The sequence below is a fragment of the Dromiciops gliroides genome, chromosome 3 (genome assembly GCF_019393635.1).
Source record: "Dromiciops gliroides isolate mDroGli1 chromosome 3, mDroGli1.pri, whole genome shotgun sequence".
NCBI classification, from domain to species: domain Eukaryota; kingdom Metazoa; phylum Chordata; class Mammalia; order Microbiotheria; family Microbiotheriidae; genus Dromiciops; species Dromiciops gliroides.
Window position 1 is genome coordinate 433,813,242 of NC_057863.1, and position 16,434 is coordinate 433,829,675.

Below are 16,434 nucleotides of genomic sequence, written 5' to 3' on the forward strand. Positions count from 1 at the left end.
TCCCAATTTTCAACCAAAAAAAAAAAAGAAGGGGAGAAGAGAATAAATTCTGAAAAATATAAGTTGCTAAAGTTGACTTTGATTCTTGGCAAAATTTTAGAACATTGTATTCAAGAGATGGTTAGTAAGCATTCAGAAAAGAAAATGGTGATGCCAAAAATACAATATGACTTCATCAAGAATAAGTCATACCAGATTAACCTTACATCCTTTTTGATATGGTTCCTAGATAGTAAATCAGAGAAATGCTGTAGATAGTATATGGCTAGATTTTAGCAAAGTGTTTTTAAAAATTTCTTGGGCTATTCTTTGGAAAAGATGTAGATATGTGTAGAGTAAAAGACAGTACATTTAGATTGATTTGGAATTGATGGAATGGTGGACCTTAAGATTAGTGATTAAAATGATTTTATTTTAATTTGGAAGTTCTTCTACTGGGAGTGTACCAGGGATCTATGCTTGGCTGTATGCTAGGATTTATCAATGTTTTGGATGAAAACATAGATAAAATATTTATCAAATATTAGATGGCTCAAAGTAGAATTGGTAGCAGGATTTATTAGCACCAGATGACAGGTTCAAAAATATTTTCTTCCCTGAACAAGATCTTTTTGAATTGGGTAATTTTTTTATTTTTTTTTGGCGGGGCAATGAGGGTTATGTGACTTGCCCAGGGTCATACAATTAGTAAGTGTCAAGTGTCTGAGGCCGGATTTGAACTCAGGTTCTCTTGAATGAGGGCCAGTGGTTTATCCACTGCACCACCTAACTGCCTCTGGGTAATTTTTTTTTAAAGTTGTATTAATGGGGGCAGCTAAGTGGCGCAGTAGATAGAGCACCGGCCCTGGATTCAGGAGGACCCGAGTTCAAATCTGGCCTCAGACCCTTGACACTTACTAGCTGTGTGACCCTGGGTAAGTCACTTAACCCCAGTTGCCTCACCCAAAAAAAAAAGTTGTATTAATGCGTTTTGTTTTTATGTCACAAACTTTTACAAATTAGTCCCACTAATAAGAGGTCTTTTATAAAAAAGTAAAACAGTTAAGTAAAACTAATAATACAGTTGTCTAATATAAAAGTACATGAAATATTTCACATCTATAGCATACTCCCTCTATTTAACAAATTAACAGAAATTTATTTTCTCTCTTGTCCACCCTGAAAAAAATGAAAAGAAAAACAAATTGATTGTAACAAATATGCATAGTCAAGCAAAACAAACTCCCCCAATGGGTGTACATTATATGTGTGTGTATGAAATCCTTCATCCTACATGCATCACCTCTCTAAAATGAATAGTATGTTTCATTAACAATCCTTTGGAATCATTACTTTTTATTGTTTTGATCTTATAAGCTTCCCAAATTATTTGTTTTTATAGTGTTATATTTGTTGCTGTATAGATTATTCTCCTGTTTCTATTTTTATAAAAATTCTCAAAATTGCTTATTTGTATAATATCTATATAATAGTATAAATTGTCCTTCTGGTTCAGATTACTTCATTGTTTATCAATTCATATAAGTCTTTCCACCTTTTAAAAAATCATCTAATTTCTCCTTTCTTACAGCATAATAGTATTCTATCACATTCCCATATCACAACTTAGTCAGCCATTTTTTATTTCATAGGTATCCCATTAGTTTTCAGGGTTTTTTACCACCACAACAAAGATCTGATATAAATATTTTTGTCCATAAAGTACCTTGTTTGTCTTCTTTCTTTGATCTCTTTTGGCTATTGCTCTAGCAGTGGGATAGCTGGGTCTATAGTATATATAGTATGTAGTATATAGTATATTGTATAGCTGCCCTTTGGTAGGCACTGTTTAGTAATCTGTGCATAATTCTAAATTACTTTCCAGAATAATTGTAATCATTCACAGATCCACCAATAGTGCATCAATATGCTTTTTCCCCACAGCCCTTTCAGCAATGATCTTTTCCTTTTGGGGTCATCTTTGTCAATCTTATGGAAGTGAGGTGCAATATTAGAATTGCTTTAATTTGTGTTTCTATAATTAGTGGTGATTTGGAGCATTTTTATATGGCTATCCACAGTCTGGGTATGTTCCCTTGAGAAGTATTTGTTCATTTCCTTGGACTGTCACCTAAGGAAGAGCTCTTTTTCTTACTAAATGAGAGGAAATCAGATATGTATAAATAAATGTAAAGTCTTAATCTTAGGTTCAAAAACTTAACTTCACAAGTATAAAATCAATATCTGGTTTGTGTAGCTAAACGCCAATTCCTTTGAAAAAAAGATCCAAGGATTTTAGTGAAACTGAAGTTCAAAATGCATTAATAGTACACATGGCACCCAGGGAAAAAATGTGATTTTAGGCTACATTAAGGGAGGGATCATCGTTTTCATGTAATAGTCTTACTTTAGTCTGCTGATGTGAGCTCACATCTGGAATATCGGGTCAAGTTAGGGTACCATATTGTAGAAAAGGTGTTGGTACGCTAGAGAGTAACCAGGAAGAATTGTTGTCATAAGGACTTGAGTTCATGCCATGTGAGGATGACTTAAAGGAACTAGAGTTGTTAAACCTGAAAAGACTTAGAAGGGATATATTAATTCTCCTCAAGTACTTAAAGAGTTGTCCTGCATAAAGATTAGACTAGGTATGGTCAGCCATAGAAGGCAGAACTAGGAACAATGTACAGAAGTCACAAAGAGGTAAATTTCAGGCTGATGTAAGGAAAAGATTTCTGATAATAAAGGTTATGTCAAGGTAGAACAAATGCCTCTTGAGGAAGTTGTTTCCCCCTCTTTGGAGGTATTTAGACATACAACAAAAGCTGTATTGTCATTTGTTAGGTAAATATGTTGAAGAGGGAATTCTTTTTCAGGTATGGTTAAATTAAATGGCCTCAGAAGTACTTTTTAGTTCCGAAAGTCTGAATTTCTGTGAGAAATAGATAGGACACAGGTAGTCCTATTATGGTACAATATTTAAGCAACATAAACAACTTCATTTCTTGTTTGATGAGTTAATATGTCAACCATTTATAATAAATTATATCAGTTTCTGAATTTACCTGGTAGAAGTTAGTTTCTTTGTTTCTAAAAAGTAAGGTGAGATTCGCTCCTATAAAACTCTATGAAAATTCTGATTGTCTATGTAGACCTTATCCTTTGAACAATGGGAAGCCTTTTAAAGTTTTTGAGTAGGGAAGTGAATGTGGAAAGCAATGTTTTAAGAAAATTAACTTAGCAGGGATTTGCAGGATGGATTGGAAGAAGAAACTAGTGGCAAGAAGACTAGTTAGAAGACTATTGTAGTACTGTTATAGAGAAAATCAAAGCCTGAACTAGACAGATGATAATAAGAATGAAAAGAAAGAAATGTCTCTGAGAGACACTGTGACAGAAAAATTGCAAGTCATCTTTCATTGTCCCTTTATCTTCAATCAATCATCTAGTCTCTTGACTCTCTAATACATCCTTCAAACATCTGTCAAATTAATCTTCCAGCTCATTTTATAGATAAGGAAATTGAGACAAATAAGTTTAAGTAACTTGCCCGGAGTCACACAGCTAAGAAGTGGCTATGGATTTGAACGCAGATCCTCCTTCCAAAAAAATGTTTCTTAATATCTACCTAATAAGATTCATGCCATTTCTTTAAAGCAGAGGTTCTTAACGTGGATCTGTTCATTTAAAATATTTTATAGCTATTTCAATATAACATTTCCTTTGTTTTATTTTTTATTTTTTTAATTATGAAAGTATTTTATTATTTTCCAGTTACATGTAGAGATAGTTCTCAACATTTGTTTCCATAAGATCTCCAGTTTCAAATCCTTTTCCCTCCCTTCCCTCCTTTCCCCCCGCCCCAAGACAGCAAGCAATCCAATATAGGTTATATATGTACAACATCATTAAACATATTTCTGCATTAGTCATATAACATTTCCTTTGTAATCCTATGTGTTTCATTTTTACATTTAAAAACATTATTCTCGGAAGAGATCAATTGGTTTCACCAGACTACCAAGGGGAAACAGAAAAGGTTAAGAACTCTTAATGAAGGGGCAGCTAGATGGCGCAGTGGTTAAAGCACCGGCCCTGGATTCAGGAGTACCTGAGTTCAAATCCTGCCTCAGACACTTGACACTTACTAGCTGTGTGACCCTGGGCAAGTCACTTAACCTCCATTGCCTGCAAAAAACAAAAACAAACAAACAAACAAAAAGAACTCTTAATTAACCCAACAATTAAAGACATACTTAAAATGTAAATGTGTGATAGAAATGGTGCAGTGAATTCATATGAATGGGTAATCATGAGAATTCAGATATAGTGGATAGGACTTGGAGTCATTAAGACCTGGATTCAAATCCTGCCTCAGATATTTACTATTTGGCCGTGGACAAATTATTTAACTTCTCTGGCCTCAGGTTCCTCATTTGTAAAATGAGGGAGTTACACTTCTAAGATTCTTCCACTTTTAAACCTATCATCCTATGATATCTATGTCTTCTGTTAGTTTAACAAGATTGTGAAAAGAAGGTTGAACTACTCAACTCCTATTTGGCTTTCATATTTTCCATAAAGGAAAACATTCCTCAAATTAGAAAGGAATGTGAACAAAATCAGCTAAGAAAGAATTATATCTGAAGATAATTGATGAGAAAGGAAGAAAACATCTAAACATTTTAAATAAGGGCAAATTTCTCAACCTATATGAATAAAATTCCAGGTACCCCAGGATGTGATCTTAGAGCCATTATCAATAGTCCTTGAGAAATCACAGCCCTCAAGGAGAATTTTGAGAAAATTATAGATGAGAAAATTTTATCCTGCCTTTTTTAAAATAGGGAAATGATAGATTCTGAAAGCTCCAGATTGACAAGTGTTCCATCAATCCCTAAAACTTCTCCAACAAAGTATTTAACAGATGGTTAGTGAATCTTAAGAAAAGATGTTAAAGATCACTAGTGAGGAGCTACCATAGTTCACAATGGACACTTTAGAACAAAATATCTTGTAGCATAGACATTTTGCATCTTGATTTCAGGAGGTCATTTGGCAATTTCCTTTACAATGTCCTTCTGGACAAGATAAATAAAAGTGACTTGCAGAATTACACAGTTAAGTGGATTCATATCATACCTGATTGAACAATGGTACACTAAGAGTGTTAGTGTTAAACTGAAGGAAGGTCTCTAGTTGCATGCTACAGGACCTTGTTTTAAATCACATTTGTTTGTTTTTTCAAAAATCAACATACATCAATGGCATATAGGTCAAATATACAGAAAATATGAAACGGGAAAGGATTACAAATATGACAAATGATATAATTAGGATTTTTATAAGATTTCAAGGATGGACTAATCAAACTAAAATTAAGATGAAAGTTAAAGAGATAAGATTGGAGAAAGTGAACGAGTATTTATTAATTGCCTGTGTGCTAGACATTATTCTTAGATAAATATGAATTCTCAAAATTAGGTTACAATCCCCCCACCAACCAAAGAACATCTATAAAGGACATGATTTGTTTGAAATTAATGTAAAAGAGAAAGTTAGCATTAAGCTGACCTCTATTGCAATATAAGCTGCAATGTTAAACTGTATTATTAACAGAGCAATAAAAAATACAAAAATTTTCCTGGGGCAAATTCAGAGAATCCAAGGGAGGAACATACTGTGGTTAGTAATGTCCCTGTCCCCAATCATACGTGTCATGTGACACAGACCTCCAGGCCCAGTAGTATGATGTTAATGGTCTTTTCTGGTCAAAGAAACATGTGTTAAAATGGAAATTTTTTTATTCCATTTGCTTTAGGTCAGACAAGGGACCTAGTGTCCTAGTTGCCCATCATAAGCAATGTCTCTGATTCTTAGAAGTATAGCATTCAGAATAAGGAAGGCAATAGTCTTCTGCCCTTGTCAGACAACATTTGGGTGCCACTTTTTTTTTTTTAAGTGAGGCAATTGGGGTCAAGTGACTTGCCCAGGGTCACACAGCTAGTAAGTGTTAAGTGTCTGAGGCCGGATCCGAACCCAGGTCCTCCTGACTCCAGGGCTGGTGTTTTATCCACTGCGCCACCTAGCTGCCCCTAGGGTGCCACATTTTAAGGGCAAACATCAGTGACAAACATCAAAGCATCCTAAGTAAGGAATCCCAGAAGAGGAAGGATCTAGAAACCATGTCTTATGAAGAACAGAGAAGGAACCTGTAAATATTTAATATTGAAAATAGAATTTGAGGGGCTGACTTGTAGAAGAGACTCTAGAGTAAAAGACAACGTACTCTAAAGATCAGCATGTGGATCTGGAGTCAAGAAAACCTGGGAAGCATTTTTTTTCCAGTTCAAATGAAAGTGAAATGGGCACAATAACACCTATAGTGATTAATCTATTTTTATTTTAAGACACAGATGCAATAATGTATGGAACATGCTGTAAAATATAAATTATTAATAATATTCCTTACAAAGTAGTGAACTGGGTACATATAAATAAAGGCAAGATGAGAATCTCTCATCAATATAGTAGAGCAAAATGCTGCATTAGATGGATAGAGTGCCAGGCCTGGAATCAGGAAGACTCATCTTCCTGAGTTCAAATCTGGCCTCAGACACTTGATAGATGTGTGACCCTGGGCAAATCACTTAACCCTGTTTGCTTCATTTTCCTCATCTGTAAAATAAGCTGGAGAAGGAATGACAAAACCATTCCAGTATCTTTGCCAAGAAAACTTCAAAAGGGTTCATGAAGAGTTAGACACAATTGAAAATGACTGAACATCCATCATTTAAATTACTGCTATCCATATAGACGCAGATTTGTATTTCTGACTTACGAAAAAAAAAATCTTTCATCATATTGTAATCATTGATGGTGAGGTCTATGTAAATAAAGTAGATGTTAGAGATATAAGTTCATTAGAACTTTAGACAGGATTCATTCCCTAATCCAGAAGTTTTCTTTTAAACCTTTCTGGTCCTTACTCAACCATAGCTGAATCATCATCTGTCCCCTCCTGGGCTCTGAGTGTATATTCTAGTGAGGTTCTTTCATTCCCTTAAGATATCTTTGAGATATTTTGAAGAGTGGTTGTGGCTGAGTATTTCATTATTAGATACTGCCTTCAGGATGATGATTTTATTCTGAGCACTCAGGACAGTGAATCTGTTTAGAAATTAAACTTGTCATTTCTAAAACATGCCTCTTCCTGCCCATGAAGAGACTCTGGCCATATTTTAAAGTGAAAGCTAAGTGGATTCTTGGGAGAGTGTATTTTCTCCCAGAATTCTTTATGGTGAACACTAACCAAAGGGAAGTATTCTATGATGTATGGTCACAAAAGTCCTTTCAAGAGGCACGTGTATCTAGATGTTCAGGGAACCTGGGAACAAACAGAAGCCCAACAGGGATCAGTTGTTCAGTAAGATAAGAATGAGGTTGGCTCGCCACACCGCAGTCTGATATCTGAAGATTTCCATCACTACTTCTGTAGTAGTATTTCAAGAGCCTCTGTTGATCTGGTAGGGTGGTTGGCTTTTAAGGAAGAATGATGAATGCATTAAATCGCTTAAAACAGTAATTCTTTGCTTAACAGTAGTCAACAAGCATTTATTATGTAACTAGTATGTGCAGGCAGGGGCACCTAGGTGGCTGAAATAACAACGACATCATGGTGCTAGGTACCCTGGGCATACAAAGAAAGGCAAAAAAACAAAACAAAAAATCAAACAACAACCCTCAACCAAACAGATAACCCAAAATGGCAAAACTAGTCCATGATGCTTCCAATACTTCCAAAGAGTCACTACTAATAATACAGATTTTTACTATTTCAAAAATTGTAGAGGTTTTATAGTGAATTAAAATTTAAGGGGAGGGGGCAGTTTGGTGGTACAGTGGATAGAACATCAGGCCTAGAGTCAGAAAGACTCATTTTCCTGCGTTTGAATCTGACCTCAAACACTAGCTGTGTGAGCCTGGGTAAGTCACTTAACCCTGTTTGCTTCAGTTCCTCACCCCTAAAATGAGCTGAAGAAGGAAATGGCAAACCACTCTAGTATCTTTGCCAAGACAATCCAAAATGGTCTCACAAAGAGTCAGACATGACTCAGCCATAACAACAATGAAACCAATGGTGCAAGGGGGAGGGAAATAGCTTATGAAATCACATTGTAAATCTACATTCCTAATATTAGCAATACATCCAAATAACCAAAAGAAGTGATGAAGTTGCTTGTTTTAGATGTAACCAAATCCTGTATATTTAACATGTATCTAATGATCCAGTTACCCCAGCTTATAAGGGCTAGGTCCAATCTTGGGGGAGGACCCCAAAATCAATTATATCTCTTTGATTATTTAGGCCCCAACCCAGAATTTATGCTGGAAAATCTTTGGGTATAGCTGATATTTCAATCTCTAGAGATGTGATTAAAAGTTTCCTCCCAGGTCCTATGTAAGGACTCAAGGTCATGACACAAACATTCAATATAGAAAAGCCTTCACCGCACAGCACAAAAAAAAATGCAGATGTACAAAAGACTCAGGAGATACCATGAACAATATAGAAAACACATAAAGGACTAACAACAGCCAATATAGAATCCATACAGTTCTGTTTCTTCTCCAATGATTTCTACCTTTTCCTTTCCCCCAGAAAGGAGCAGGATTTGTAACTGTTAGATAGGCAACACCCTGGCATTCCAGTGAGGCCCTCTGTAATCCCACACAGCCCCATATAAGCATCTGCCTCATGTACTATTCTTAGGTCTTGGACTCCACTCAAAATGCCCATGGTCATGTTCAAAAGGCAACCTTCCTTCTTCCCATTGGACCCCCACTCTGAACAATTCATAGTAGCAGAGTGTAAAGTCTAGATTCTTTGTTTCCTCATATTGTAATTCCCATTCCTTGCTACTGCTCCTTGAAGATGTGAAAGTGACATGCATGATCTTCTTCCCCCAAGAGAAGTACACTCAGAAAACACCTCTTTTCTTGATAGAAAACCAGATCTCCAAACTCTCAAACTTGGGACTGCTGGAGAGGCAGTGCTCAGGAACCATTCCAGAAAATTCTGATTCAGAAACAGTCATTTTCTATTAGTTTCCCCCTTGGGTCACATGAGTTTCACTTTCCTTTTTATGCCTGGGAGAGCATCCATGGCCAGCAGGTTTCTTCTTAAATGAAAAGAATGTCTCCCTGGCTTATGGAAGCTGCACAGATCATTGATAGAACTTTCATATGCTTTTCAAAGTCCCTGACAAAAGAAAAGCAATAGATGCTATCACACACACACACACACACACACACACACACACACACACACACACACACAGCTTTTGGCTGAGGCTCTCATTTAAACTGTTTAGGGTTCTACAAAAAGAAAGCAGGGGCAGCTAGGTGGTGCAGTGGATAGACTACTGGCCCTGGAGTCAGGAGTACCTGAGTTCAAATCTGGCCTCAGACACTTAACACTCACTAGCTGTGTGACCCTGGGCAAGTCACTTAACCCCAATTGCCTCACCAAAACAAACGAACAAACAAACAAAAACAAAAAGAAACAAAAAGAAAGAAAGAAAGCAGCATCTTGCCCACACACAGTCTCTCCACTCACATTTGTAGATAGCTAAGAGGAGCGTTCCCAAGTAACACCCATCTTGAACAGGCTATGGACTAGATAGGGACCTTCCCTATAGAATGTTTATTTCATCAATAGAATAAAATAAGGAGACTATATCTGAGTTGTGACTTTGAGGCCCAAAATTTAAACTTAATCAGTGGGTGGAGGAAAACTTTTTTTTCCTTTTGTACTTGATTTTATATAATTTGTTCTCACCTTTTCCTTTAAGGAAGAAAAAACTCCCAGTATATAAGGCAAAAGGTCATTGTTCTGTTTTTAAGTCAGCTCTCACCAATGAACATTCATTTATTTTAAAAGCATGCTTAAAATGCATATTAAACCTTTGATTGGATGTCCTGGGATTGCCAAGATTTAGAAGGCAAGGCCCCTTCCTCAGACTGAGGACATAAAACATTCTTACACTTAGGAGACAAAAGGGAAAACAAAAGCAAATGCCTGATAATACGGCATGCAAAGGAAGGCTAAAGAAGAATATGAGGCTAATGTACTGTTGGTGGAGTTATGAACTGATCCAACTATTCTGGAGAATGATTTGGAACTATGTCCTAATGGTTATCAAACTGTGCATACTCTTTGATCTAGCAATGCTAGGTCTGCATCTCAAAGAGATTTTTTTTTAATGGAAAAGGATCTATTTGTACAAAAATATTTATAGTAGCTCTTTTTGTGGTGGCAAAATATTGGAAATTAAGTGGATGCTCATCAACTGAGGAATGACTGAACAAGTTGTATTACAGGAATATAATGGAGTACTGTTGTGTTAAAAGAAATGATGAGCAGGCAGATTTCAGAAAAAAAACCTGAAAAGACTTACATGAACTGATGAAAAGTTAAGTGAGTAGATCCAGGAGAACATTATACATAGTAACAGCAATATGCTACAATGATCAACTATGAATGACTTAGCTATTCTCAGTAATATAATAATTCAAGATGATTCCAAAGAATTCATGATAAAAAATGCTATCCCCATCCAGAGAAATAACTGATGGCATCTGAATGCACATCTAAGCATACTATTTTTCACTTTGTTATTTTTTTGTATTTTTTTCTTTTGGTCTATTTTTTCTTTCACGACATAACTAATATTGCACATATATAACCTATATTAAATTTCTTATTGCCTTAGGGAGGGGAGAAGGGAGGAATAAAGGGATAAAATTTGGAACTAATTTTTTTAATTGAATGAAAAATTTTCTTTACATATAATTGGAAAAAATAAAAGAATATGTTAAAAAAAAAGAATATGAGCAGAGTGACTTAGTCCAGTACTTTGCATACAGTTCATTCTCCATAAATATTTATTGAATGAAATTAAATTGAGGGAGAGTAAGGTAAGACTCCTTGAGATAAGGAAGGCTTGTTTGACTAGGATCTTGAAGCAAAACTTAGACGTAATGGAGAAAGGTGGGAAGGCATTCTAAGTAGAGGGACCAGTACAAGTTTTTAACATATGATATAATGGACATTAGGTGGTACAGTGCATAGAGGGGGGGGGGAGTGCCTGGAGTCAAGAAGACTTATCTCCCTGAGTTCAAATCTGACTTCAGATACTAACTAACTCTGTGTCCCTGGGCAAGTCACTTAACCCTATTTGCCTCAATTTCCTCATCTGTAAAATGGGCTGAAAAAGGAAATGGCACATCATTCCATTACCTTTGCCAAGAAAACCCAGAAGAGTTGGACATGACATTTCCTTCCCTGGCCCATTTTACAGATGAGAAAACTGAGGCAAACAGGGTTAAGTGACTTGCCCAGGGTCACACAGCTAGTAAGTGTCTGATGCCAAATTTGAACTCAGAGAGATGAGTCTTCTTGACTTCAGGTCCCGTGTTCTAACCACTAAACCACCTAGCTTCTCTCAAGTCCACTGACCCCTCTATGTAAATATCTTTCCTTGCCTTCATTTAATGGAATATTTTCACTTGAAAAGACCCTGATCCACTTTGGATCCAATTAGTGTTTCCTTAGCCATGGAGAGAGGATTTAAACAATTGAAGAAATCACCTATTTGAAGGCTTTTCCTGATGAGACTTTAAAATTTCTTCAAGCTTTTAGCTTTTTCAAGTTGCTCTTTCTCTGGCAGTTGAATTTTATTCTAGCTGGTTTATATCTGGGGGAAAAGGTTCATGTAAAAGCTCTGGTTAGGGGGCAGCTAGGTGGTGCAGTGGATAAAGCACTGGTCCCAGATTCAGGAGAACCTGAGTTCAAATATGACCTCAGATACCTGACACTAGCTGTGTGACCCTGGGCATTGTCCTGCAAAAAGAAAAGAAAAGAGAAAGAAAAAAAGTTCTGATTTTATTTGTCTCTTTTTTCTTAAGGAACAAGAGCCAGTGGCAGCTACTTCAGTTCACAGAGGAGCAGGGGAGGACTGGTTATTCCCAGAAGCATCACCTTCTGCCAAAGAGGATTCCCCACAGCCTCTGCTCCTCTCTGAAGATGGGCCCTCCGGGGATGAATATGATTGTGCTTCCCCAGATGATATCTCCTTACCTCCACTTCCTGGGAGCCCCGAATCAAACCTCTTGCAATCTGAAGTGGAGTTTGAGGAGTCACCCATGCAGAATCCTCAGAGCCTGCACGTCAGCTCCTACAACCTGCAGATCAATGCCAGTGACCCAAAAGCGACCCACAATCCTGATCCTTCAGCACCTGTTGCTTTGATTTCCAATTGCTGGGGGGAAGAAGCTTCAAATCTGGATGAGAGGCCTTTACCTCTCTCCCCAGGAAACTGTCCCAAGTTCAAAGCTGATGCCCCATTAACTCCCCTGGAATTCTTGGAAACAAGCACTGCCTTCAGAAAAATCCGTGCTAAACATCCAGAGAGCATGAGTAAAGTGCATGAAAAATGTTTGCAACAGAGCCATCAAGTTCACAAAAGCATGTTTGAAACCCAAGAACAATTGCATGATAATAATAACTTAACTAAAACCCAAGATAGGCTGCATGCTAACCTTGAGGCATCCCCAGGTCTCCTGTTTCAGTCAGACACCAGCAGAATCTCCCAGGTCACCCGAGAAGAGATTAAGAGTACATCAGGAAAGAACAGCCGGGTCAGCCTAGCTGGTCAGGCGCCTAACTTCTCCAGGCTCCTGTCTAATGTCACAGTCAAGGAAGGTTCTCCAGTGACTTTGGAAGTTGAAGTAACAGGATTTCCAGAGCCTACATTGACCTGGTGGGTAGCTTATAATGAAAAACAATGAATCAAAATGAATGATAAGTCACTGAAAACAGTAGTTCTGAGGGCACTAACTTGAAAGTTTAGAGTGATTTGATGCCTATTCTTCTCCTGCACAGTTCTGCATGGTACAAACTCACAGCAGATCCCAAACACGCTCTTTCAAATAACTGCACTGCTAATAAGTTTATTGAGAGAGGAGGGTAGGGGAAATCTCACCATATAAAATAATAATTCAAGAAGCATTAAAAGGCAGCTTTCCTCCTTTTTTCTTATTTTTTCTATATAATATTCCATACTTCTAAATGTTATGTTTTGATTAATTCTCTCCCAAAATCTGACACCTGTCTATTTCTACAAATATGGGAAAGCCTTGGTTTAACATCTGCTATTTAAGGAGAAAAAAATGTAAACTTAGTTGTTTTTCCCCTTCATTTCCCTGCTTTCTTCCTTCTGTTCAACACATTACACATGCTGCATACCCTTTGTAATAGTTTTTTTTTTATTTTGTTTTTAGGTTATTAAGATTCCTTAAAATAATTTTCCCATGTGAAAGGTAGATTATAAAATGTTTCACAATTGATCGAGATGATGGATAAAAAATAAAATGGGAAAAGTAACAATGAAATCGGTACATGAGAGCAGAGGTGTCAACCTCATGATCCCAAGCCATCCCTACAAAACTCCAGCGTACAGGCAGAATCAGATTCTGATTCAAAAATCAAGAAATGAATACAATAGAGATAATGTTAATTTGTTGCTTTCTAAATCAATATACTATCCTTATGAATCTGTTTCTATTTAAATTTGACACCGTTGCTAGAAGATTTCAATATGGAATTCTCAAGACTTTTAACATTTATAAAGAAAACTAAAACACAATGTATGGGTCTTTGAAACCCTATCATCATCATCAGCAGCATTATTATTATTATTATTTTTGCGATAGTAACTTCTGTCTTCAGTTACAAAGGTTATGTCTTTTTCAAAATAAAGGATGATTTTGAATATTTGAAAAATTTTAGACTTCAACCAGACTTCCATGATGGTTGAGGGTAAAGAATCAATGATAACTCTGCAGGCTTTGCAGAGAGCATGTTTTTATTTATGTTTTTATTTATTTATAAACCATGAACTAACATAAGTAGAATGCTATTTACTTATTATAATATTAGTGTAGTCTGAATTTTAATGAGATTTCTACATATTAGGTGTGCTAGTGCAAAGGTACTTGAGGCTGGGCATGGTTACCAGTCCCCTAAAATATGTGTGAGAAAATGTCTATTCTGCAGAATATTAAAAGCAAACTGGTAGTATTATCTTCTGGCTTTTAAATAGATATATCTATGTCCTTGATTAAACAGGAATTTGTTATTGATGAATGGGGAAAACATTTATATTTAATTTTCACTTTTATTAAATATTAGTTTAACCCAAAATGTTGTTTGAGTTTTTACTTGTTCCCCTATAAAAATTATTAATTCAGATAATATATATTTCCAAAAATCTCAACACTGCTGAGAAAATCATCTTTGCCACTAAAATCTGAAAACGAGGTCATTAAATTAACAACTGATTGTAATGCAGGGAATCATGAATTTTCAGACTGGAAAGATTTCAAATTGACAGCTAGACAACAGAAAGAAATAGCTCTTCGTATATGATTCACTTTATGAAAACAATATGGAAAAATCTGAATTTTCAAATAGATAAATAAGGGAATACTTCCTTTACAAAAGAATGAGGAATTCATTAAATGAGTGTAAGAATAGCTCCTTTAACAAGAGTTAACCCCATTTGTTCACATAAAACATGAAGTTACTCACAAAATTTATCTTTGTTCATGACTTTTGTACCAAGGGAGCTACACTAGTATAGATATCTTAACTCTGTATTTACTATAGCTCATCAGTGAATAAAATTGTCAATATTACCAACTAATAATATAAGGAATGATTACCTCTGAAAGATACCATTTTCTAATGTGGAATTTATTATGTTTATTGATTAAAAACTGGCTTGAGATTTGGAATCATAAAGTTGGATCTATTATTAAGGAATTATGTTAGAAGTCGCATGTAGAATTATATAGGCTGTTACAACTTGGAAAATTGTGTTGATAAAAAAAATATTGATTCTGACTTGAAAAACTGACTCTCTGCTTTAGGTACAAGAAGGGCCAGAAATTGACAGCAGATGGGCACTTAAAGGTTTTACACAAGGAGACAAAGCACACAGTGTTCATTCAGAAGGTGTGTGAGACAGATGCGGGCCTCTATGTTGCTCGGGCCCAAAACACTAGCGGCACTCTCTCTTCCAGTGCCATCCTCTACGTGACAGGTAACATCGGGCCACCAATCACAAGAATAGACTGGATAACGCTGTGTGTCATCTATATTAGTGTTTCACTAATGTACTGGCTACTCACATAGTAAATAGAGTATTGACCCCACTGGATGCCATTGTCACAAGCTAAAAGGACAGTAAATCTGTATTCCTCTGCCGCACCTCCCCCACCAAGTGCCCCCATCTGCTTCTCCTCTTCCACTTTGGACATACTACTTGTTTGTTTAATGCCACTGCTACGAGATGATTCATTTTTCCATTGCTGTTTTCAATGTTAATTTGACAAACTTGGTAAATTATTTGCTACAAACAGATATATCGTGTGCTTTAGAGATGCCTTCAATGTAATAAAGCCAAATTATATCATGTTTATTACCTCCTAAAGGGAATTTAGGTGCACACAGGTGGAAAACTCAGATCAACATGTGGACATGTGTTGTTTGAAATACAATTTATCTTTGATCACTTATTTATTGTATACAATCATCATCTCTTTTTAGAGTATAGCACCAGAAATCGGTAGTCCAAGTCATTTTCATTGTCGCACTAATATTGATGCTTATTTCTTGATCTTTGTTTATCAAAATGTCCTTTATTTGTTTTTTAATGTGGGTTATGTTACTTAATAATCTGAGGATTATTGCAAACATTCAAAATTCCTCTTACTGTGTTTGATCTGTATTCATGGGACCTAAATATCTACCAGTTCCCACAAAATTCACATATGATTTAGAGTTTATGGTCACACTACAAGCTGAAACACAAGTTCTGTTTTTAAATCACTATATTAGGGACGAATGGACCAAGGATACAACACAGAGCCAGATTTTCCTGAATAGTGATCTTGGCTTTATTGCTGACCAACTAACTTCTACAGCATTTGGTTATACACTAAGATTCCTAATGTCTTAGCTTCCCATCTGTAAAATGGGTCTCATTATCTACCTCTCAGGGAAGCTGAGAAATTTCATTTAGTGCCTTATAAGGAAGAGGGTATTTCCCTCAGTGTGTCAGTGCTAGAGATAATTATGGTATTTGTGAAATTTCTGTGGCTGCGAAATCTATCATTATATTAATTTGTGTCTTGCCAACCATATCTCTGACCAGTCCTCTCATTTAAATGCGCTAGTTATTCTGACATGTTTAATTAAAGAGACAGATACTTTCTGTGCAGTATGGTCAAAAAGAAAGTGTATTGACTCTGGAGTCAGAGATCCTGGGTTCAAATCTACCCTCTGATGCATACTTCTATGTAATCTTTGGCAAGTCACATCTTCTTTGG

General features: G+C 36.2%; 1 protein-coding gene across 1 annotated transcript in view; it reads left to right on the forward strand.

The window, feature by feature from the left end:
* The window catches only part of CCDC141 (coiled-coil domain containing 141), a 254,579-nt gene extending 239,016 nt beyond the window's left edge, over window positions 1–15,563 (forward strand). The window contains exons 23-24 of the mRNA XM_043990782.1: window positions 11,950–12,803; window positions 14,974–15,563. Of these exons, the coding sequence (XP_043846717.1) occupies window positions 11,950–12,803; window positions 14,974–15,238 (1,119 nt within the window). The 3' untranslated portion in view covers window positions 15,239–15,563. The remainder of the gene's footprint in view (window positions 1–11,949; window positions 12,804–14,973) is intronic.
* Window positions 15,564–16,434: the final 871 nt, after the last annotated feature.